Source organism: Epinephelus fuscoguttatus, linkage group LG15 (assembly GCF_011397635.1).
Source record: "Epinephelus fuscoguttatus linkage group LG15, E.fuscoguttatus.final_Chr_v1".
NCBI lineage: Eukaryota > Metazoa > Chordata > Actinopteri > Perciformes > Serranidae > Epinephelus > Epinephelus fuscoguttatus.
The window spans coordinates 40,431,999-40,455,310 of NC_064766.1; the positions used below are offsets into that span (position 1 = coordinate 40,431,999).

At 43.7% G+C, this 23,312-nt stretch overlaps 1 protein-coding gene across 1 annotated transcript in view; it reads right to left on the bottom strand.

Moving 5' to 3' along the window:
- Positions 1 to 23,312, bottom strand: part of tmeff1a (transmembrane protein with EGF-like and two follistatin-like domains 1a) — a 130,602-nt gene that overhangs the window by 49,010 nt on the left and 58,280 nt on the right. The window contains exons 2-3 of the mRNA XM_049598542.1: positions 21,106 to 21,215; positions 11,265 to 11,394 (exon numbers count right to left, since the gene is read on the bottom strand). Of these exons, the coding sequence (XP_049454499.1) occupies positions 11,265 to 11,394; positions 21,106 to 21,215 (240 nt within the window). The remainder of the gene's footprint in view (positions 1 to 11,264; positions 11,395 to 21,105; positions 21,216 to 23,312) is intronic.

The window sequence follows — 23,312 nt, forward strand, 5'->3', positions numbered from 1 at the left end:
GGAGCGTGCAATTGGCATGCTGATTGCAGGAATGTCCACCAGAGCTGTTGCCCGTGAATTGAATGTTCATTTCTCTACCATAAGCTGTCTCCAAAGGCATTTCAGACAGTTTGACAACCGCAGACCACGCATAACCACACCAGCCCAGGACCTCCACATCCAGCATGTTCACCTCCAAGATCGTCTGAGACCAGCCACCCAGACAGCTGCTGCAACACTCGGTTTGCTTAACCAAAGAATTTCTGCACAAACTGTCAGAAACCGTCTCAGGGAAGCTCATCTGCATGCTCGTCGTCCTCATCGGGGTCTCGACCTGACTGCAGTTCGTTGTCGTAACCGACTTGAGTGGGTAAATGCTCACATTCAATGGCGTCTGTACGTTGGAGAGGTGTTCTCTTCATGGATGAATCCCAGTTTTCACTGTTCAGGGCAGATGGCAGACAGCATGTGAGGCGTCGTGTGGGGGGGCGGTTTGCTGATGTCAACGCTGTGGATCGAGTGGCCCATGGTGGCGGTGGGGTTATGGTATGGGCAGGCGTATGTTATGGACAACGAACACAGGTGCATTTTATTGATGGCATTTTGAATGCACAGAGATACAGTGACGAGATCCTGAGGCCCATTGTTGTGCCATTCATCCACGACCATCACCTCATGTTGCAGCATGATAATGCACGGCCCCATGTTGCAAGGATCTGTACACAATTCCTGGAAGCTGAAAACATCCCAGTTCTTGCATGGCCAGCATTCTCACCGGACATGTCACCCATTGAGCATGTTTGGGATGCTCTGGATCAGCGTATACGACAGCGTGTTCCAGTTCCTGCCAATATCCAGCAACTTGGCACAGCCATTGAAGAGGAGTGGACCAACATTCCACAGGCCACAATCAACAACCTGATCAACTCTATATTTTTGTTCAGTGTAGAAGGGAATCAAGGAAGATAAAGGCATGAAGGTAGGAAGGATTTAAAGTAGATAGGAGGTTTGTGGAAAAAGGACAGTAGACATAGGTAGGACACATGGAAGAAAAGGTAGGAAGATAGGAAGGAAGAAAAGAAGGCAGATATAAAGGTAGCAAGGAAGGGGGAAAGGTAGCTGTAGGAAAGAAGGTAGGGACTAAGGTCTGTTGTATGTAGGATTGTAAAAAGGGGGGAAGGAAAGAGACAGGGAAGAGAGGAAAGACACATGGAAGGAGGGTAGGTAGATAGGTTGGTAAGAAGAAATGATGGTAGAAATGCACAGGACAGGTGTAAGAGAGGAAGAAAGTAGGTTGGTAGGACTGAAGAACCAAAGGTAGGAAGGTATCTTTGTTGATAGGAATGTAAGAAGGTAGGAAGGTATTAAGAAAGGAGTGTGGGTGTAGTTAGGAGGGAAGGGAGGAAGGATATGGGATGGTATAAATGAAGTAAGGAAGGTAAAGGTAGAAAGGCAGGAGTGAATAAATGAAGGTAGTTAGAAAGATGGAGAGGTAGGAATTAAGGGAAGGAGGAAGGTAGGTAGCTATGTATCTAGGTGATAAGAAGGAAGAAGGGTGACGAAGAAGAGAGGGTAGCACCACAGGGAGATGGGAAGATGGGAAAGAAAGAAGGAGAGTTGATAGGAAAAGAAGAAGGTAGGACGGTTGGGAGGTAGTCAGAAAGGAGTATGGGTGTAGCTAGGAGGCAAGGGATAGAGGACACTGGAGGGTATAAATAAAGTAAGGGAGATACAGGAAGGTAGAAAGGCTGGAGAGTGGGAAGGAGGTAGGAATGAATAAATGAAGGAAGTAGGGTGAATAGTTAGGAAGGTAGAAAGGTAGGAAACAAGAAAAGGTGGTAGGTAAACAGTTACATAGCTATGACGGAAGAAGGGGAAGCAGGACCATAGGGTGACAGGGAGGGAGGAAAGAAAGGAGGAAAGAAGATAGGTAGTAAGGTAGTGTTGGATGGTAGGAAGGAGGTAGTAAATTAGGAGGGTAGAGGGATAGAAATAAAGGCAGGCAGATAGGTAGGAATGAAAGAGAGAAAGAAGAAAGGTAGGTAGGGAGAAGAAGAAACAAAGGAAAAGGACAAACGTATCTGGGCTGAAAGGAAAGTAAAAAGGTAGGATGCTAGGTAGGCATCAAGAAGAAGCGTGGCAGTATCTAGGAGGGAAGGAAAGAAGGAAATGGGAGGGTGTAATTGAAGTACGGAAGATGCAGGTAGGAAGGTGGAGGGATAGGAAATAAAGGAAGAGGTAGAAAGGTAGCTATGTAGCATGGTGGAAGGAAGGAAGAGGGGAAGGTAGGACCACAGGGAGACAGGAAGGTGGGAAAGAACGAAGGGAAGTAGGAAAGTAGGTAGGAAGAGAGGAAGGTAGGAAAGAAGAAACAAAGGAGGAAAGGTACCTGGGTCGATAGGAAGGTAAAAAGGTGGGAAGGTCAGTAGGTATTGACACATGAATGTGGGTGTTGCTAGGAGGGAAGGGTAGAAATACAGTAAGGGAGATTTAGGAAAGAGGAAAGGTAAGAGAGTAGGAAAGAGAAAGGGAAAAATAAATGAATGAGGATGGATAGTTAAGAAGGTGGAGAGGTAGGTAAGGAGGAAGGGGGTTAAGTAGGCTAGGTTAAGCAGAAAATAAGGAGGGAAGATAAGGATGATTGTAAGGTAGGACTACAGGGAGATGGAAAGGTGGGAAAGAAAGAAGGAAAGTAGTAAGGTAAGGAAAGTAGGGCAGAAGGGAGGGTGGTTTAGGAGAAGATACAGGTAGAATATACTGAAGATTTCAGTTGCTTTAAATTGAATCTACACATTTCATCCAGCTGATAAAACAAGCTGTAGCTGAGCTGAGCTGCAGGTCTGAAGAGACGAGCTGTGATCAATAATCTTCAAAGCGTTTATGAATTAAAAAACAACCCAAACACTGAAACCGAAATCTCTCTGAATCCCAAATAGAAGCTATTTTTTAAAACAGCTGCAGAACTGTTGTTTTATTCCTCCTGTATCTTCTTTAATATCATTCAAACCAGATGAAAACATTATTCCAGATATTCCTGAGAGAATATTTGAGCACAAAAATGCAGAAAGTCTTTGTAATAAACTGTTCGCTCTGCTGCAGCTCAACAAATCAGCCGATCCTCCGCTGGATAAAAACTCTTTGCAGCAGCTGAAGAATCACACGCTGCAGCAGCAGAGAGTCAATAAAACCTGCTGAGGAAATTAAACATGGCTGACCCTGTGTTTAATGAAGCACAACAAAGCTTTTATTGCTGCAGTCCACATGTGTGAATCACTCTGCTATTTCTCAACTCTAAAGTTTTCAGATAACGAACAGTGAAACGACCTTTATTGATCTATTTCTTGTCCAGCTCTTTATGGCTCTTTTGAACCTTGTTGATCTTGACAGAGATGAATTGAGGCAGGTGTGACAATTTAATTTATTACAAAAAAAAAAAAAAAAAAAAAAGATCCAGAAGATTTTTTCCCAAAAGCAAACACAAAGGTCACTTGTAACTCAATTCCATGTTCAGTTCACGGTTGGAAACAGAAAGAAAAAATAAAAAGAGACAACCAAGGACACAAAAGTCACTGGGTTGTCAACTGCTCACAATGAAAAGATGTAATTTTGTTTGGCTGCAGCTTCAGTCCAGCTTTAAGGACCCTGCTCCGTTCACTGAAAGGGTCATTTCACACAAATTCCATAAAGAAAACACTGTTCCACTTCAGGAAGTTCACTCTTGAACTTTAAGATAAATTAAATCGCCAACATCAAAATGTCCACTAGGCTGAATACGATTAGAGGAGAAATAAGGGAACAAATTAACAACACAGTCCCAACCTAAGGTCCACTTATTAGGTTTTTATGGAGCATTCAATCTACGAAGCTTAAAGTACTGGACACATTAAAATGCTGATCTGAAGATAGAACTAGATGAAAGTCAGGGGATCACCAAAGTTATTACAACTCATCCTGAGGGGAACACCAATGATGAACCTCATTTATTTCAATCCATCCAATAGTTGTCTGAAGTTTCAGTATCACTCCAATGTTGGCATTAGAGATAAAGTCAGGGGAGCAAGTTGGTAGGATTCATCCTCTGGGGGTCATGAATGTCTAAACCAAATTGCTTATCAATACATCTGATGGTTGTTGAGATATTTCAGAGCCGAGCTGCTGGTGTTGCGATGAAGAATGTTTGTTGAGCAAGGATATCCACTGGAGGTGTAGCGATCCCTCTATCTAGATTGATATATCAATTCAGTGATCAATGATCCAATATCATCGTTGCAAAGTGAGAACATCGATTCACATCATCTAGAGGCTACGCCTTTATTTTGAAATTCTGTGTCAAGTCAAATAGTAGGTAGATGGCAAGCAGCTGAGAGAAAGGTGACGAGGCTAATGTTGTTTACTGAGGAATAAATCAGCAGTTTGCTTCCTGAAAGATTCCTAAACCCAACCACATACGTGTGTTGGCTTAACTTAACTATATGCGTTTGTCGTTTATTTTGAAAGAGACTGTGTGCAAACTGTACATTTCCTATGAAAACAGAAGTGTATTTTGAAAACAGACAATGCATGTAACAGGCTGAAGTTGACACGGCGTCCCAGAACGTCAACAACCAACACACCCAGGGTACCTTGGTGCGTTGTATCTCCAAGTGGAAAGTCCATGACCAAATGTCGATTTGTGACGAGGTCAGAGTGAGAATGCACATAACTGATCAGTGAACATTGGCATCACTTGGAAATGGTGAGATGCAGAATTGTCAAATATGGACAAGACTCCTGGGGATAATAAGCCAGATGCTGTGGAAACCTTTTAGGGCTCCAGCAGTGCCCTCCATTCTCAGTTAGTATTTAATATTGTCTTACATGTTCACATGAACTTTAACAAAAATCAGTAACAGAACCGTTTCTGACTTTACCGTCTGTTCCACAACTGCTAACTTCACTTGCCTACACATGCCAATCTGCACACACTGTCCTTTTAATGATGTCCATTGGAAACTTTGCAGTTTGTTGACAGTAGAAACGTGACGAAGAATCTTGTGCCAAAGTCTACAAAAAGTTATTCACAGTTCAGGTTATAGAAAGTCCAAGGTTAAAGAAAAGGATACTTTTAGTGTCACATCCTTTTCTTTTAATCCACCTGTGTGAAATCAGCTCTCTGCTGCAGGCGTCTCTCTCATCCTCTCTGTCTTTCTCCTCCTTCAACAGGCCAGTAAAGTCAAAAAGCCAACAACACAAGTTTTAAAGAGTAATAACTGTGGCCTGAGGCTGGTGTGGAGATTCAGACCTTCAGCTCTGGAGCCGCTGACCTCAGATCAGATCCCAGTGAGGAGATCTCAGCCTTCCTACCTCCCGTAACCTCCCAGCTTGCTCTCTGAAAGCAGCCAAATCGCTGCCTCCTCTCCTGCTCGGGGAAATAAACTCAGCTGAGTATTTGCGCCATTGCCTCGGCTCACAGCCGCTGAACGCTCCAATTACAGGAAGCATAAATCTCAAGGAGAGGAAATTGCAGAAGGACAGGAGGGAGGAGAGGGAAGTGGAGAGCATATCGCAGCGCCGGCTCCCCGGTGTAACGGGTAATAAGAGCAGAGCGCTGGGCAGCGCCTCCTGGGAAATCAGGCCACTGCCCCTGCAGATGGAGTTGACCGCCACTACCACCGCTGCTGCTGTGGTGTTACTGTAAGTTTCCCCAACACATTTCTCAAGAGTGGGATGAGAACATAGACCCTGACTGGCCTGCAGGGATGTTTGAACCCAGAGAGTCTGCTGGCTGTTTGATGAAAAATATGCTAACCCGTTAGCGCTTTGTTTCTGCCTCAGCGTGGCTCTGATATATGGCTGCTGGTCATCCAGCTGTGGAACATTGAATCTGTAGGTTTCAGGAAATAAACTCTGCCTCATGACAATATCCCTCTCACACTGTATGTCTGGGTGTTTTTAGCCGTTCACTATATGGCCAAAAGTGTGTAGACACCTCCGTCCACATATTTTTGTGTACTTTTGTTTGTGTACATTTTTCCACTGAAGTAAATCCTCAAACTTTCTGTAGCTGTTGTCTCCACGGCCACTCCCCTTTTGGCAAACGGTCAGTCCAACATCTGCCTGATTAGCACGAGCTAACACAGTAGCAGCAGCTAACATCCAACGGTTCCAAAAACCTCACACAGACACCAAAACGGCTCCACTCTGACGTTATACCCATTAATAATCATTAGCTAATGTTAGCCATGTGAAGCTAACAGCTAGCCCTGTCACTATGTGTGTGCAGCCGGGCAAACTCTCACAACTGTTCCCAGCGTTGGGCTCACACTCCTGCAGCAGCAGCGACAACCCACACAGTCTGTGGTGTGTCGACATCACGTATGTGTCTGACAGAGTTGGCAATTCAGCGTGCCGAGATGCCACCCACACCCTGTAAAGTATGGCTACACTGCACGCCACTCCATTCACATTATGGGTATTGAATGAAGAACTCTGTTCTCATCTTTATCACTTTAAGGGTACTGGAACTGGCACTGGCATCATAATTCTTTAAACGATACCCAGCCCTCGTGGTGGTGTGTAAACTTGCGGAGACCATGCCCTCTGCCTGTTTCCTCTTTTATTTTGTTTTGTTCGGGATGTTTCTGGACGTTAGTGTGTGGGCACTGGGTGTCCAGCCCCCAGCCACAGAGTGCAGAATGTGAAGGCTAGACTCTGCAAAAACACACGCATCCAAGAGAAAGCTAAAATGTCAGGAACCAAAAATGCAAATATAGTGAGGCTAAACAGCAAGTGGTCAAAGCTTGTTCTGCAATGACAGTGAACCTGGGGCAGCTAACCTCAACAGACAAATCCTACTCATTCTGCCTTTAATGTTCCAGCATACAATGATATTTGAGCCCCTTCTGCTCTCTGTTTATCATGAGACTACTGCTGCAGGACCGGAGTCACACACACAGTGACAGGGCTAACTGTTAGTTATTAACAGGTTTAACAAGTCAAGCCGTGCCTATGTCTATGTGAGATTAACGGCTCGGTGATGGATGTTAACCGCTGCTGCAGGGCTTCTGCCCAAGCGCCAAAATATGACAAGTAGTGACGAGATCACGTTGTGCTGTGTTAGGTTGAGCTCACTGGGCAGAGAGAACAGAAGGAGGAGATGGTCCTTCAGCACTGCTTCTAACATCAGCAACAATCAGTTGTTGTTGCCCCCTCCCCCGACACTCACAGATAGATTCTTATTCTGTGGGAAACCCTGAGTGCTAAAAATAATGTGCTCCAAATCTGAGACAGCGTCACAAGTATTTTCACAATTTCACTTGCCAACACAATGTCAGTGCAGAGAAACACCTAGAAACATCAACAACATGCACTGCATTTTTTTTTTATAGAAAAGCTGCTGTGAGCTCACAGTCCTGGTGAAACTGATCAGAGCTCTTCCAACTTCATGTCAACAGTTTGTGTTTGTGTCTTCACTGTAAACAGCTGAAGCTGTTTTCTGTCTCCAGCTGTGAGTACAGAGAGGCGATGATGAAAACTGTCTCAGTGATCTTTAAAATGCAGACAGATGAAGCTGAGGCCTCGGACTACCTGTTGATGCAGGATTTATTGGACAGACTTTCTCCTGGACTAAAAGGTTCACTAAGTGAAATTAAACTAATCCTCATTTCAGTCCCTCCTGACACCTCTGAAGGACCTCCAGCAGGTCCCTGGACTCCCGTTTGGGAACCACTCAGCTTTGGGAGGATTTTAACGGCTCTCATCCACAGTTCCTAATTAAAATTGATCTGCGGTTGATTAACCGGCTCGTTCTGTGAAATCAATGTGACTGATGACGTTCTTCAGAGTTCAGAGGAAAAATCGAGGACGAGTGCTCAGCGTTTGATGTTCAGTCAATTAAAAAATATAATGACAGTGAACTTAACGCTGCAGCATGGCCGACTCTGAGGGTGTAATTAAAAATATTAGTGAGGCACTTACAGTCACATTATAGACCAATCAACTGGTCTTATCCTGAGTGAGCTGCAATGAAGCTGCACAGTTTAAATTATTACTTCAACCATCAGTCTGTCTGCTCAGTGCGTCTGAAAATACTTTAAATGATGCAGTTTATTTTCTAAAAAATGATAACTGGTTTTCCCTCTCATAATTTACACGCCTTCAGCACAATCACTGCACGCCACTTAAAAATTAAACCATCTCTTATGTTCTAGCTCAGGAAAAAAAGTTGAACACATTTGAATTATTTTCAAGTTTCATACAGTACCTGCATGTCCACAAATTTAAACACAGATTAGCACAGCAGAAACGTCAGATAGGTCCGACCAGTGTTTAATTACATAACTTTAAATGTTACGCTCAGGGCTGAAAATGACAGCAGAAATAGACAAATGTGCTGAATTTATAAATGTCTGCAATTAAAATCAAATGCCAGTTGTCTACCAGTCGTTGCTGCTGACGCGACGCCTCGTGATTCAGTCTGCAAAAGTTTACAGATCTCTCAGATTTCTGCAGAGAACTAAATGAAGCTGCTGAGGACCCCAGCATTAGAAATGACACCTTCAGATACGCAGTGTGTCTTGTGTTGTGGTAATTGTACATAATCCAATTGCTTCAGAAAGAGATGTTTTCAAGTATTACTTTCTAAATATCTTGCAAATTAATTTCACCTCTACAGTTTTTGGCTGGAAACAGAGGTTGTGTCTGCATGCACTAGTTGAATAAGTTCTATATGAAGTACCAACACATCCAATTATAGTCCACATAGGCATCTGTACTTCTGTTCTTATTTACAATTTATAGAAACAGTTTGACTCGTATAAAAGCATTGTATGTTGTTGTCACTTTTTACATGTATGTATATACACATCTTTTTTCCCATCTACTTGTATGTACGGTCAGAGTTAAATGTTTTTCTTTAGCTATCTTTGTTCATCTTTGTTGTCTTTGTTTTTAGCCGTACAATGGGCCTCTTAAGAAGAAATGTCTTCTTATAACCTTATTTAATAATTAATTAAATAATAATTAATAAAATTTCAGTTCTACAGTTGTACATTACAGGATCCATTAGGGATGCATGATATTGGATTTTTACAGATATCAGATATGCCGATATATAACAACTTATTTGGGCGATAACCGATACTGATACTGATATATCCATTTATTTCACCAGCTAATTTCAGTGATCATCAAGTCTCTCCTGTAGTGGAATTATCATCATATTATACTCTTATCATGACAGCCCACCAGCAGATGGAGACATGAAATACAAAACTTTTCAACGTCTGTAATATTCATTCATTGTGCAACATAAGAAAAAGCATGTTGGCCGATTCTGAAAGCCAATATTATCATGCATCCACAGGATTCATGTTACAACATTTTATAATTCCAGTGCACGCTTTTTGGACAGCACTGCGGCGCTCGTTTCTGACCTCAGTACTTACAGCTGAGCAACTACAATACATTAAATCTGCGGTTTGCTGGTCGGGTGGTGGTTATTTTTTGCATCCCATGTATTTGTTTTTGTTATTTTATTCCTGCTGCTACTAAATATGACGTTTGGTGTTAACTCTCTGCAGAAGCACCTCCACTTTAGAACAGAAGTGTTTTGTTATGTTTGTAATCCAGTCGTCCGCCCTCTTTAGACTGTTGGTTGGGCATTCTTTAATTAATTCTCTTAACTTTTCTTCTTCAATCCCTGTGTGTGCCCATGGTCCTGCACTCTCACACTTTTTTCATGGGAACTTGCTAATTTGGCTCAAGTGACAAGACTGTCGACTTACGAGGACAATTGGATTCATCTTACTATATAATGATGAAAACTCTGTGTGTGTGTGTGTTCCACGTTTTTCTCCTCACTGACTTGGTCAATCCATGTGAAATTTGGCACAGTGGTAGAGGGTCATGGGAGGATGCCAATGAAGCAATATTACATCAATTGGCCAAAGGGGGGCGCTATAGCAACCCATTGAAATGTCAAACTTTGAATGGGCATATCTCATGCCCCGTATGTCGTAGAGACATGAAACTTTGCACAGAGATGCCTCTCCTCATGAGGAACACATTTGCCTCAAGAACCCATAACTTCCGCTTATATAGATTTTCCACCATTTTGAATTTTTTGAAAAACACTTCAAATGGATCTCTTCCTAGGAAGTTTGAGCGATCTGCATGAAACTGGGTGAACATAATCTAGGGACCAATATCTAAAGTTCCCTCTTGGCAAAAGTTGGAAAACTTCCTAAAACTGAGCTTCTATAAGGCAATGAATATTGCGGAGGGCGTGGCTCATCACATAAAGGTGTAGAACATCTCAAGGGTTTCACCCATCACCACGCAACTTTGTAGGCATATGACCACACATAATCTGAGGGGACCCCTCCATTATTGACCCCATCAAACAAAATGGGGGCGCTAGAGAGCTCATTTCTTATCTAGGCCTAACCGCCATATGGATTTTTACTAAACTTGGTAGATATGTAGAACAGGACGCCTCAAGGTGACTGGAGAAATTTAACTCTAATTGGCAACTGGGTGGCGCTATAACAACAGAAAAATGCTTCAAAGTGGCTAAAATGCGACCGATCGCTGTGGCTCCCCCTGTGGACCAATGTTGGTGTTGTTTTCTAATTTTTGGTATGACTAAGTCATGGTATGGTATGCTGTACTCAATGGGTATGGACTAGTCATTCATAAAACATGGAGCAAACAATTTTGCTGTTTATGAACATATTGTGAATCTGACTGAGACTTTTTTTAAGAACACATTTAAGAAAAATCTCAGGAAGGTATTGGCGAATGAGAGCAATGAGTCAAATTCCTTGCATGTTTTCACATACTTGGCCAATAAAGCTGATTATGACTCCAATTCCAAGAAAATTTAGTGCAAATTACCCTTTTTTCCTTTTTAGTCATTTGGATGAACTGACCCTTTGGTAACAGCATGCAAGCCATCTAATTGGTGCCTGATCAAAAACATTATCTCAGCAGTTTCACTTCATAATTAGCCCTCCATCATTTGGTGGGAGAGCAAGCTGTCATTCCAACATGACTGCTCGGACCAAATAAAGACGAGATGTGTCCGTCTTTACGAGGCAGCAGCTGAATTATTTCCTCAGACGACACTTTAAGAACATTTTAAATGACTGAGTCCTTTACAGACACTGACTGATGTCCTCACATACTCTCCCACTGGTCGATATCAATAAATGAGGAGTTGTAATTCACTTTTTGGTGAACTCCCCGTGCCCTCAATCAATCAGGTTTCCATTGCGCTGACCCGGTGTGTTTCCTGGCAGACTCACCGGCGGAGCAGGGCCCGTCTGACACCCGGGAGATCAGTCTCTGCTGTTTGCAGGACGCCTGTCGCCTGTAGCACTCGTTCTGGTAGGTGTCTCCATTGGAGCCGCACACGGGGATGTAGTTTTTGTGACACTGGAAATCAAACACAATCAAATGTTAATTAAATCTCAATGTGACCGCTGGACATGTGACACTGGACACACTCCAAACCAGCTGAGCGCAGCGGTGAGCACGGAGAAGCAGTTTCTGCTGTTTAATCAAGAAAAGTTAGAGTTCTCAGGTTAAAGTCAGAAGAGTCTCCATACAGCATGTTGATGTGGAAACTTTCAGGTCACTCTGATGATTTTCAGTTATATATGTTTCCTACATTCTGGGCTACTGTAGAGACATGTCAGTGCAACACGGGGATCACTGTAAATGAGGACCTGCACCCTCTGTAGACATAAACAGCTCATTCTGAGGTAACAAAAACACAATGATTCTTATTTTCAGGTGATTATACACTAAAAAAAAACTTCTGGCAATATATCCCCCTCTATCCTACACACTGGACCTTTAAGTACGTCACATTACTCAGCTTTATACAGTCTTTCTCATGTCACATAGAATCACGTAAAACCACGCCACCAGGATGCAAAACAAAATGTAACCCTGGGTCCAGACTGTCTACCACTGGGCTCTGGAACATCACCAAGATCCTCGTCTTATCTCAACCTCCAGACACCTTGAGCCTTCTTACATAAAGCGCGCTGACTGCTGAGTGTGGCGGACTCTGAGACCTCTCAAAATACCAAACCATGACAATGCAAAAATCAGAAAAAAAGCCCTGTTTGGACGGGATTGGTTTAACGTGGAGACGTGGGGTAATGACAGTGCTTAATTTGTAAAATTAGAAGTAGGGGAACACTTTGGGCCTCTGAGAGAGCAGTGTTCCCCCACTCCCAAAAGTGGGGGAACACTTTTTTAAGCGGCACCCGAGCCGCCTCACTGCGCAACTCCGAATGGAATGGTTGTGACATCTAGTGTTGTCATGGTGCCAAAATTGGGACCCACGGTACGATACCAGTGAAAGTATCACGGTTCTGAGTAGTATCACGATACCACACCAAAAATGAGGCAGATGTGCCTTTTGTCATTTATGAAAAGATAAATCACTTTTCTATAATACATCAATGATATTTCAATGGAATAAATTACTTATTGACTTATTCATACTTCAAAAACAGCATCAATAAGTGATTAACATAGGGGGGATCAAAATAACATAAATAAATAAATAAAATAAAAATCAACCAGCCACCCTCCTCCCCTGACAAGTAAAGAACAGTCCCTTCATAAGTAAAGAACAGTCCCTAAAGTGCGGTGAGGTTTGTGGAGCGTTACCTGCCACAAAGAGAGAAATGTGAACGGCTCGTTTCTCCTCTGACACGCCACATACCTGTGTGCCGCCACGGCTCGGTTGTCCAGGTACTTCTGGGCAGTGATGACACCAACGAAAGAGGAAATTAGGCTACTGGACCTGGAGTCAGATGTAGGCTATTTGACTGCCGTATCCTGTCTGTGACCCCCGTTCAACCCACAACTGGCAGGATTCGCCTTTCGTTTCTGCTGCTGGCTGAAATCTGTACTCACACAGCGTGCTGAATGATTCATTTTGCTTGCACAAAACTATTTTTAGTCGCAAATGAGAGTGAAATGCTCGCACGTAGAGCTCTGTGGAAAACAAATCACTGCCGACAAGTAAAAAGAAATAAATAATAACTTTCACCGGCGCCAGCCTGCGCTGTTATTGGACGGTGCATGGACACTCACCCTCTTGCGATTGGACTTTGAACTTATCCCACAGCAGTGGTACGTGAGGCACCGTAGTACTACGGTACTCCACCCTGCAACACTAGTGACATCAGCCAGTACTGTATGTAGTTTTTAGATGTGAAAAGTTCTAGACCCATGCAAATTAGTTCCGGAATGCACCATGGCCTTTTCTGAAAAGATCCTGGTGTGTTTCAGTACGTTCCGGCTCAAATTAAGCACTGGGTAATGATGAGATGATAACCAGGGTTTTCAGTCCGTCCAAATGCGCCATGTCTGTAATCATTACGGATAATGTCAGTAAAAATTACGGTGACTTTTACCGTCTGTAAAACAGTCCGGAGAAAATACCTCGGGTAATATTAATCCTGTGCGAACACGATCTTCTGTAAAAATGTATGTAAATATTTCGTCACGTCCTGTTTACAACCATTTTTCCATGTTTTTCGATGATGGAGGCGCTTGAAGAAGCATTCGGTGTTGTCAGCAGTCGTGATAGTGGACATTCTTGTAATGATGGCATAGCCCTACATGGGAGACCAATCAAAAAGGTCAAGAAGAAAGCACTTTTCAGAGCCACAAGACTTCTGGTTGTGTTAGTGTAGAAACATAAATTTGAAGGTCTGGAGCTGGGCCAGAAAGCTCGCGACCTCGTTCCTTTCTTCTCGAACAAACTTTCTTTGTTTCTATTAGATATCAAAAACTCAAATACTCAGAGGTAAAAAAATCACTGGAGACACGTAGAATCAGATGCAACTGAGTTTAATTTAACAACACAACTCAATGAGTCAAACTCCGGAGCAAGACTGGAATGTCTTTGTTTGCGCACTTGCTTTTATTGTGAAGATTTCTGCTGAGTCGTCTTTTTCTTAATTCTTCCCACTTTGCTCTGATCGTAACGGTGTCACATTTCTGCTCAGATCAGTACATTACACTACATTAGGTAGGCCTAATATAAATCCACATTGGGCTAATCATTAATTACTATTATCCTTCAGCTGATGCTTACAGGAAGCAACGTAGCATGCACATGCCGACAGGGAGGTGACGCAAGGGCACAAACCGTCCCATCTCTGGCAGAATTTCGGAGACTTCTTGTCCTGTGCGAATCGGACATTAGTCCACATCTCTATGTAAAACTAATCCCGTCTGAACAGTACTTATGACATGAGGCGTTCTGTTCCAAAAACAGATGTCTCTGATTTTGTTTATTTTCCTTCTTTTGTGTGCAATCCAGGGAATACCAATCAAACTGGTGATGGATTATATCAACACATTCTCACTGCGACCTCGTCACATATTAACGTGTGGTCACGGACTTTCCATGTCGAAATATGACGTCCAAGGTACCCTGGGTGTGTTAGTTGTTGACGTTCTGGGACGCCGTGTCAACTTCAGCCTGTTACATGCATTGTGTGTTCTTCAGTTTTTTTTTCAGGACAGCTGACATCTGGCATTCAGTCTCTTTCAAAATAAACACACTACGCTGGTACAGCACCGCAAATTGACGTCTTATTCCTTCAATAACAAATGCATGCGGTTGGGTTTAGGAAAAAAACAAACAGAGTTTGGCTTTACAATGTTACGGGAAGCGAACACCGGCCCCCCGGATGAAAGTAGGTGGTTGTTGGACCCATCCACCACTGCTCCCGCCTGCCCTACTCAGACTTACGCCACATTAACTTTAGTTTTTTTCCTGTCACATTTCCACCTGAGCGCCATTAAACAATAATGGCGCCTGGCTGCATATCTTCTTACTTTGTCTGTTTGACGCTGGGAAGTCACTGACAAACAAAACAACACCAACAAATATTTAGATTTGGTGGTGGGAATCTCCAGGCAGCACATGGCCAGATTCAATAATGATTCAGTGGGCAACTATTCAACGATAATTATATCGATGCATCAAAAATTTGATTTCTATATTTTTTTATTTTTCTCACTGTGTGACAAATGGTTAATGATCCATTATCAAATAACCAGATGAGTTAACTTGCAGACAGTGTGGCTCTTGTCCAGGTCCCTTTAACAAAATGAGGGGGAGACGAGACATCTCTGAGTGATGCCCAAGAAAGTATTCACAATATATTTCACATTTGTCTTCTAAACGTAATCATGCCTTTTGTGAAGATGAATCACAAGTTATTTCATTCTATCAACATCACATTACTAATAAACATTTAGACAATCAGTTACTGAGATCTGTGAATTGATGCCGAATTTTCCAGGTTTGCATCGCGATGCTTGTAGGGATCATTTTTTCCCCCAACCCTAATTAGTTTCTCTCTGCAGCACGACACTTCAGGCAGTCAGAACAGCACCAACAAAATAACTGTAAGTGCTTATAAACAGAAAACACTGAGATGATGAAAGCTATGAAGAGTAAGCCTACAGATGATGTCAGACTGAAGCCAGTGAGGAAGTTTAAAGGTGAGACAGGAGGAAGATCAGGTCATTACAGTCTAGTTGTCTGCTGAAAAGCCTGCTTCAGAATTAAAACTGAAAACAAGCTATTGAGGGTAAAAGACGAGTAGTTGAGCAGTTAGAGGAGGATCAGGAGTGTCATTCACTCTTCATGAAGGTTAGCACAGAATAACTTGACTCTGCTGTCAGATACAAACTGCAGCTGCCAAGGACACATATCAGTGTTCACAATCCATATTCTATTAACTCACAGCCATCAATCATCCAGCAGGAATCCCCTGCAGAGCCGACCTCTGTGACCTCTGCACAGCCAGCACGCACTGCACAGACACTCAGTTCAGGTTCACATGTGGCAGAAGTAGCTCCTGTTACGTCTGCTGATGCTTCTTCATAGAAATACATTAATGACTGAACTACTGAGCAGCGATCAGTCGAGAGGACAGACTCACGAGCTCAGAGAGAGTTTGGATTTGAGCAGCGGGACGTCCTTTTGCTTGTTATCTTCAAAGCTGCTCGTGCTCGGCTTTGGCAGTTTGTCTCCTTCACATCCCAAACTCCAGCTGTGAGAAGTTTTTGTTTAGATTTGATGACGTGAGGCTTCGTCCTGTCAGGCTGCTACTTAGTCTGCTTCATCAGCGTTTTGCAGAAAAACAGATCTAACAGAGACGCTGAAGCACAAACTGTCCTCTCACAACATGGTAGCAACATGTTTGTGCTTCCTGCAGCGATCATATCTTCTCATCAGGTGCATCTAAACACTGATTAATATTAATCATTTTTATCATTTACCTGTCTCTATGTATCTGTACTCATTTCTGCCTTTGTTCTGCATCAACACCTGATTTTCTCCTCTGGGATCTATAAAGGTTCATCTCATCCTATCTCATCCTATCTCATCTCATCCTATCCCATCCCATCCTATCTCATCCCATCTCATCCTATCTCATCCCATCTCATCTCATCCTATCTCATCTCATCCCATCTCATCTCATCCTACCCCATGCCATCTCACCTCATCCCATCTCATCCTATCCCATCCCATCTCATCTCATCCTATCTCATCCCATCCCATCTCACCTCATCCTATCCCATCTCATCTCATCCTATCCCATCTCATCCTATCCCATCCCATCTCGTCCTATCCCATCTCATCCTATCCCATCCCATCTCATCCTATCCCATCTCATCTCATCCTATCCCATCCTATCCCATCTCGTCCCATCCCATCTCATCCTATCCTATCCCATCTCGTCCTATCCCATCTCATCCTATCCCATCTCATCCCATCCCATCCTATCCCATCTCGTCCTATCCCATCTCATCCTATCCCATCTCATTTCATCCTATCCCATCTCATCCTATCCCATCTCATTTCATCCTATCCCATCTCATTTCATCCTATCCCATTTCATCCTATCTCATCCCATCTCATCCTATCCCATCTCATCTCATCCTATCCCATCTCATCTCATCCTATCCCATCTCATCCCATCCCATCTCATCCTATCCCATCTCGTCCTATCCCATCCCATCTCATCCTATCCCATCTCGTCCCATCCCATCTCATCCCATCCCATCTCATCCTATCCCATCTCATCCTATCCCATCTCATCCCATCCCATCTCATCCTATCCCATCTCATCCTATCCCATCCCATCTCATCCTATCCCATCTCGTCCTATCCCATCTCGTCCTATCCCATCTCATTTCATCCTATCCCATCTCATCCTATCCCATCTCATCCTATCCCATCTCATCTCATCCTATCCCATCTCATCCTATCCCATCCCATCTCATCCTATCCCATCTCATCCTATCCCATCTCATCTCATCTCATCCTATCCCATCTCATCCTATCCCATCCCATCTCATCCTATCCCATCTCATCCTATCCCATCCCATCTCATCCTATCCCATCTCATCCTATCCCATCTCATTTCATCCTATCCCATCTCATCCCATCTCATCCTATCCCATCTCGTCCCATCCCATCTCATCCTATCCCATCTCATCCTATCCCATCTCATCTCATCCTATCCCATCTCATCTCATCCCATACCATCCCATCTCATCCTATCCCATCTCATCCTATCCCATCTCATCCTATCCCATCTCATTTCATCCTATCCCATCTCATCCCATCTCATCCTATCCCATCTCATCCTATCCCATCTCATCTCATCCTATCCCATCTCATCCTATCCCATCCCATCTCATCCTATCCCATCTCATCCTATCCCATCCCATCTCATCCTATCCCATCTCATCCTATCCCATCTCATTTCATCCTATCCCATCTCATCCCATCTCATCCTATCCCATCTCGTCCCATCCCATCTCATCCTATCCCATCTCATCCTATCCCATCTCATCTCATCCTATCCCATCTCATCTCATCCCATACCATCCCATCTCATCCTATCCCATCTCATCCTATCCCATCCCATCTCATCCCATCCCATCTCGTCCTATCCCATCCCATCTCATCCCATCCCATCTCATCCTATCCCATCCCATCTCATCTCATGAAACTCTTCAGCAGCTGTGGTACAGTGTTTTCAACCAAAGTGATTTTTGAGGCTCCGAGCTAAAACACATACTCCCATGGCACAGCACTATAATGCCATTAAACTCTACAGGAGACTCCAGTGTGTCTGTGTTGAGTAACTTTGAGCTTCTTAATAAAAATGCATTCAAACAGAAATATGTTTCAGCACTGAGTCTGCTGGGAACAGATGAACTAAGATAATAAGACTTTGAGTTGATTGATGGTGTATTCTTTATATTTAATGACGCTAGCATTTTCCCCCCGCTTCCAGTCTTTGTGCTAAGCTAGGCTAAACACACCTAGGATTTATCTCTGTAGTGGGGATGATTGAAACCGATATCTTAAAGGGTTACATATTCATGATGTGATTTCCAAACCTGGATCATTCTTATCCAGAATAAATGTTTGGAACAACTGGGGCCGGTGACAAAGTCAGGTCAGGTACTACGTCACTTCAGAAACTTCGATATGATACGTGTGATATGTGTAAATGTTCTCGTGGTTTGCAAAATTTTCTTCTGGTGACTGGGCTGGTAAATATAATATCTGGAGGAGGAAATAACCCTGATGATGTTACCAGGGAAATGTAGGATCCAGTGTTTTTACTGAAAGTAGAGGCTAATGCGTTATACAGTATCTTTCCTGCTGCTTTGATTGTGACCATTGTTTTTTAGTCCACCAGCTCTGTGGAGGTGTGACACCTCTACTTTGTGTCAAAGTGCGCTCCTAAGAATCCATCTGTGGCAGCGTCCAAACACAAAGTCATTAACCGTGTAATCTCCACCAATGAGGGAAAAGGTCAGCCGAAGCCCACAGGGTCCACAAAGGACTCGCTGTTCCTCCTGAAGCTGCTGTGAGCTCACAGTGATAATTAAAAGGTGATGAAGGAGAGCGAATCAACATTTTGATCGACTCGGAGCTTCTCTCATCTGGATTCTAAGCAGCTGGACAGTCGGAGTATTTTATTGAAGCTGTGACAGTGCTGCCTGTCCTCTGCTCGTCCCCTCATCTCGTCCTTCCTGTGATGATCTGAGATACTCTGCTGGTTGTTGTTTCTGTATTCAGCTGCCGTCTGGCTCCTCTGATCATGTTCAACAGCTCCGTCCTGTTTGTGTGGACACGAGTAACAAATGCAGGTTTTGCTTTGAGATCACAGAGCGTGACGGTTGGTTACAAACTGTATCTGTGAGTCTTGTTATTGCAGAAAAGCAGCAGCTCTGTGGTGAATCGCTCCTCCTGACGCTGCCCTTCACGCTGTCATGTTGTTCAAACAAATAGGCAACAAATACAACATGCTGCCTGGAGAGCAATTACACTTAGTGTTAATATCAGAGGAACACACAGCAGCACAGGCGTGTTTCCTGATGAAGGAACTTAATCTGTTTTTTTGTCTTGAGCCCATAAAAGCTTATTAAGGGCTCTCTCATACCTGCAGGTTGGTTTATGTGGATCAGAAGCAAGACAATGATCCATAGGTGCCTTTAAGTTCTGGTCTGTTTTTTTCTGTTCGTCCATCCATCCATTTTCATCCACTTATCCGGGGCTGGGTGGCGGGGGCAGCAGGCCAAGCAAAGCACCCCAGACGTCCCTCTCCCCAGCAACACTTTCCAGCTCCTCCTGGAGGACCCCAAGGCGTTCCCAGGCCTGACGAGGTATATAATCCCTCCAGCGTGTTCTGGGTCTGCCCCGGGGGCCTCCTACCAGTGGGACGTGCCCGGAACACCTCCAGCGGGAGGCGCCCAGGAGGATCCTGATCAGATGCCTGAACCACTTCAACTGACCCCTTTCGACGCGAAGGAGCAGCGGCTCTACTCCGAGCTCCCTCCGGATGTCCGTTTTTTTTTTACAAACTAGAAATACCGGCCCCTGGTCAGATGCCTACGTGCACAGGTCAAGTTTCTCCTACAGTTCACGTCCATGTAGGGCTGGGCGATATGGCAAAAAATATCATCACAACAATTTCAACACACAGCAGCACGGTGATTTGATATTTATCACAATATATAATTTGCTAATGCCTTGAGTTTGAAAAGTATCCTGATCACGTCTGATACCTGAAGACACCAACTGATTTTCCAGCTTCCCGTGGCGCTTGCCGTAAAGCTGGGGCGGAGCAGTCTGAGAAAAGTATTTCCTGCCTGGGAGCTCGTATCTGCAGTCTTGCACTTTAATTAATTTCTTGAACCCGTCTTTCTCCACGGTGCTCATGGGCATCATGTCTTTGGCTAGAAAATACGACACTGCGTCTGTTATGTCTCTGCTCCTTTTCCATCGCTTCTCAAATGGGGTTACACCGACAAAGAGGACACTACTGATTGGTGTTTTGGTGCCACCCCACAGCAGCAGAAGTGCTCGGCCGTTGAACACTTGTTGGTGGACTTACTGCAGTTTGGGCGGATTTCAGTGCTCTCGGTGTAGTCGCTGGGACGCCACCTTTTCAGGTGATGGAAAAGGTTTGTTGTGTTTGCCGTCGTGGTTGGCACCAAACGACACAAACACTTAAAGGAATCATGGTGTTCATGTGTTTCTCCTAATGACAGCAGTCAATATAACAACTGAACAATTATTTGAACTCTACATTGAACTAAACATCAGAACATTTTCTTCTTCACCATCGCTTAAAAAAATGCAGATATTTATTTCTGCTTTTCAGGTGGTTGACGCGACATATTTTCCAACGCGCTCTCTGTCCGCTGGTGGGAGTGTGCTCACCTGTGTGTGTGCACGCACGTGTGTGTGCGCGCATCACAACACACATCTGTTATCAGATGATCCTGTATAATATGGGCAATACATCACTTGAACAAATCCCCAAAGACTCCAGCACCAAATGTGGATTAATCTGTCGCTGAAATTAGTCCCCAACAAACGCACTCTTTCCTCCTGTTAGTTTGATAAAAACTACACTAACCAGTTTCAGGACAATCTTTAAAAGATCTCCATCTTCAGTAGGAACCAGTGGGCTTGGAGCTAGCAGCCACAGATTTGTGGACAATAAGAAAATACAGAGTAGCACCAGATTTAAGGGGAAAGAAAAGATTCATATCATCTTTTCCTACCTGGAACTGGCAGACACATTTGAGCTGAGCTCCGTCGTCTCTGCAGACGCCTCCGAATCGGCAGGTGGAGTCATCACAAACCCTCAGGTCGCTCTTCTTCTCTGACAGATCTGCAACAGAGAGAGAGACGCACAGGGTTAAATACAGAGTTAAATGAAAGGCAGACGGTGAGCTGGTAGATCAATATCAGACCTGAAACACCTCCACAAGTATCACCAGTAAAATTCTGACATCCTCGCTCTGATCACGCATTCACTCGGAATAAAACACGGACAGGTTTATGAGTTTATGAACAATAAAGGCAGACAGAGAGCAGAGCTGCAGGGAGAATATACGGACATATTTCACAGCAAAGCACAGCGGAGGAGATGACTGTTTATCAGACGGAGCAATAAGGCTTCATGTCACAGCAGCAGACACCTGAACTACAGGTGAGTTTACACCGGGGAAATAACAGGCCGGCTCACTGAACACAAATCTGGGATGTGACAATCCTCAAAGGGAGGATCTTTGGGTTGGAGACGTTGTTAATGAGCAAGGTACAAGTCAGCTTTTGTTTTTCAGTGTCGTACCTGCCAGACTCTGATCACTGTGACAGGATGAGTCAAGTTTACAACAAGTTGACTCTTATTTTTGCGGTTATGGATCGCGGCTGTAGGAGCATTTTCTTATCTGGAAACACATCTGAGGGCAAAATCCTGAAACCTGAACGACACTGACACACACACACACACACACACACACACACACACACACACACACACACACACACACACACACACAGAGCTCTAGCAGCTTGTGAAGGGAGTCATGTCCTGTCTGATAATAACAGGCCTCCACGGCTCAGAAATGTGCAGCCGACTTAAATTATCCACATTTTCTTTGAGATAAAAGCCACAGATTCCTCTGTGTGTGTGTGTGTGTGTGTGTGTGTGTGTGTGTGTGTGCTGGTGGAAGTGTCACACACACAGCTGAGTGGGCTTTGAAGAGCAGTGTAATGGCCTGTAATTACTGTTTGCAGACCTCCCCTACTCCTAAAAATGGCCGCTGCTGGCCGCAGTAACAACCAGCCACAAAACCCCCTGAAGCTCGGTTGCTGACGCAGAGATGGAGAGACGAGAACGTCCAGCTCAGACTCAGTGAAACCAGGACAGAAGGAAGACTAACCCTCAGACACTCAAGGAACAATAAAATAAAATAACAATTCTCAGGGCTGGAAGACATCGGAAGTAAGAGGAGAAAAACCACAATGGAAAACATTCCAAGTCACTTTCCTTTCAGAGTTTTAAATTATTGATGCATTAAAGTGTTTGGAATGAGGTTATTCAAATTTGAGAGGAAAAACAAAGCTGGTTTTTTTTACTCAAGGCTGATTTTCCTTCTTTGCTCTGTTCAAAATGTGGATTTTCTTCTCAGAAAGTGTTTCAGCCCTTTAAAGTCTTTGTTATTTTTGTCTTGTTTTCACCACTGTTGGGGTTTAAAAGCATTTGTATGAATCTGAATTGAAGGTACATTGAATCTGTGCACAGGGTTGGGCCGGTGTAACCATTTTCAAACCGGTTTGATATAAAGCCAAACACTGGACCGGACTGATGTACAGAATTTTACCACAATGCGTCACACATGACACAGCAGCTGCCCCGCAATGTGATGTAATGACATCATGTCCCAACAGCAAACAAACCTCTGACTATCGCATCGCATCCCATTTTCTCTGAGCTTTCCTCCACACTGAATCCATTAAATATGCACTTCTGTTACGTCATGTGAACAAACCACGTAGCTTGCAGCCGTTCACTCGAGATCAGACTGCAGACGTGACCACTTAAAAGATGGGTGAGCACTTACTATCTTTTAATGTTTGTACTTTTAAACAGAAAACACATATTTTAAACTGTGATATTTAGCCAACAGCCGCTTATTAGTGATGGTCATATACTAAAAGTTTTCAGCTCCCTGAAGATCTCGCTCCAGCCAGCTGCCACCTTATTTAGGTTTTTGTTGGTAAAGATAATTCCTTATTTCAACTTGATGAATCAGCCGTGCGTCATCTATTGCAGCTCTTTCAAAGCGAGAGGAATAAATACAAGCAAGGTATCCAACAACAAATCAGCTCAGAGCAGTGCACCACATTGCTTGAAGTCAGTTTGTTTAGAAACCTAATATTAATTTAATCACATTGGCATATTGCTTATTACTAATGCAAT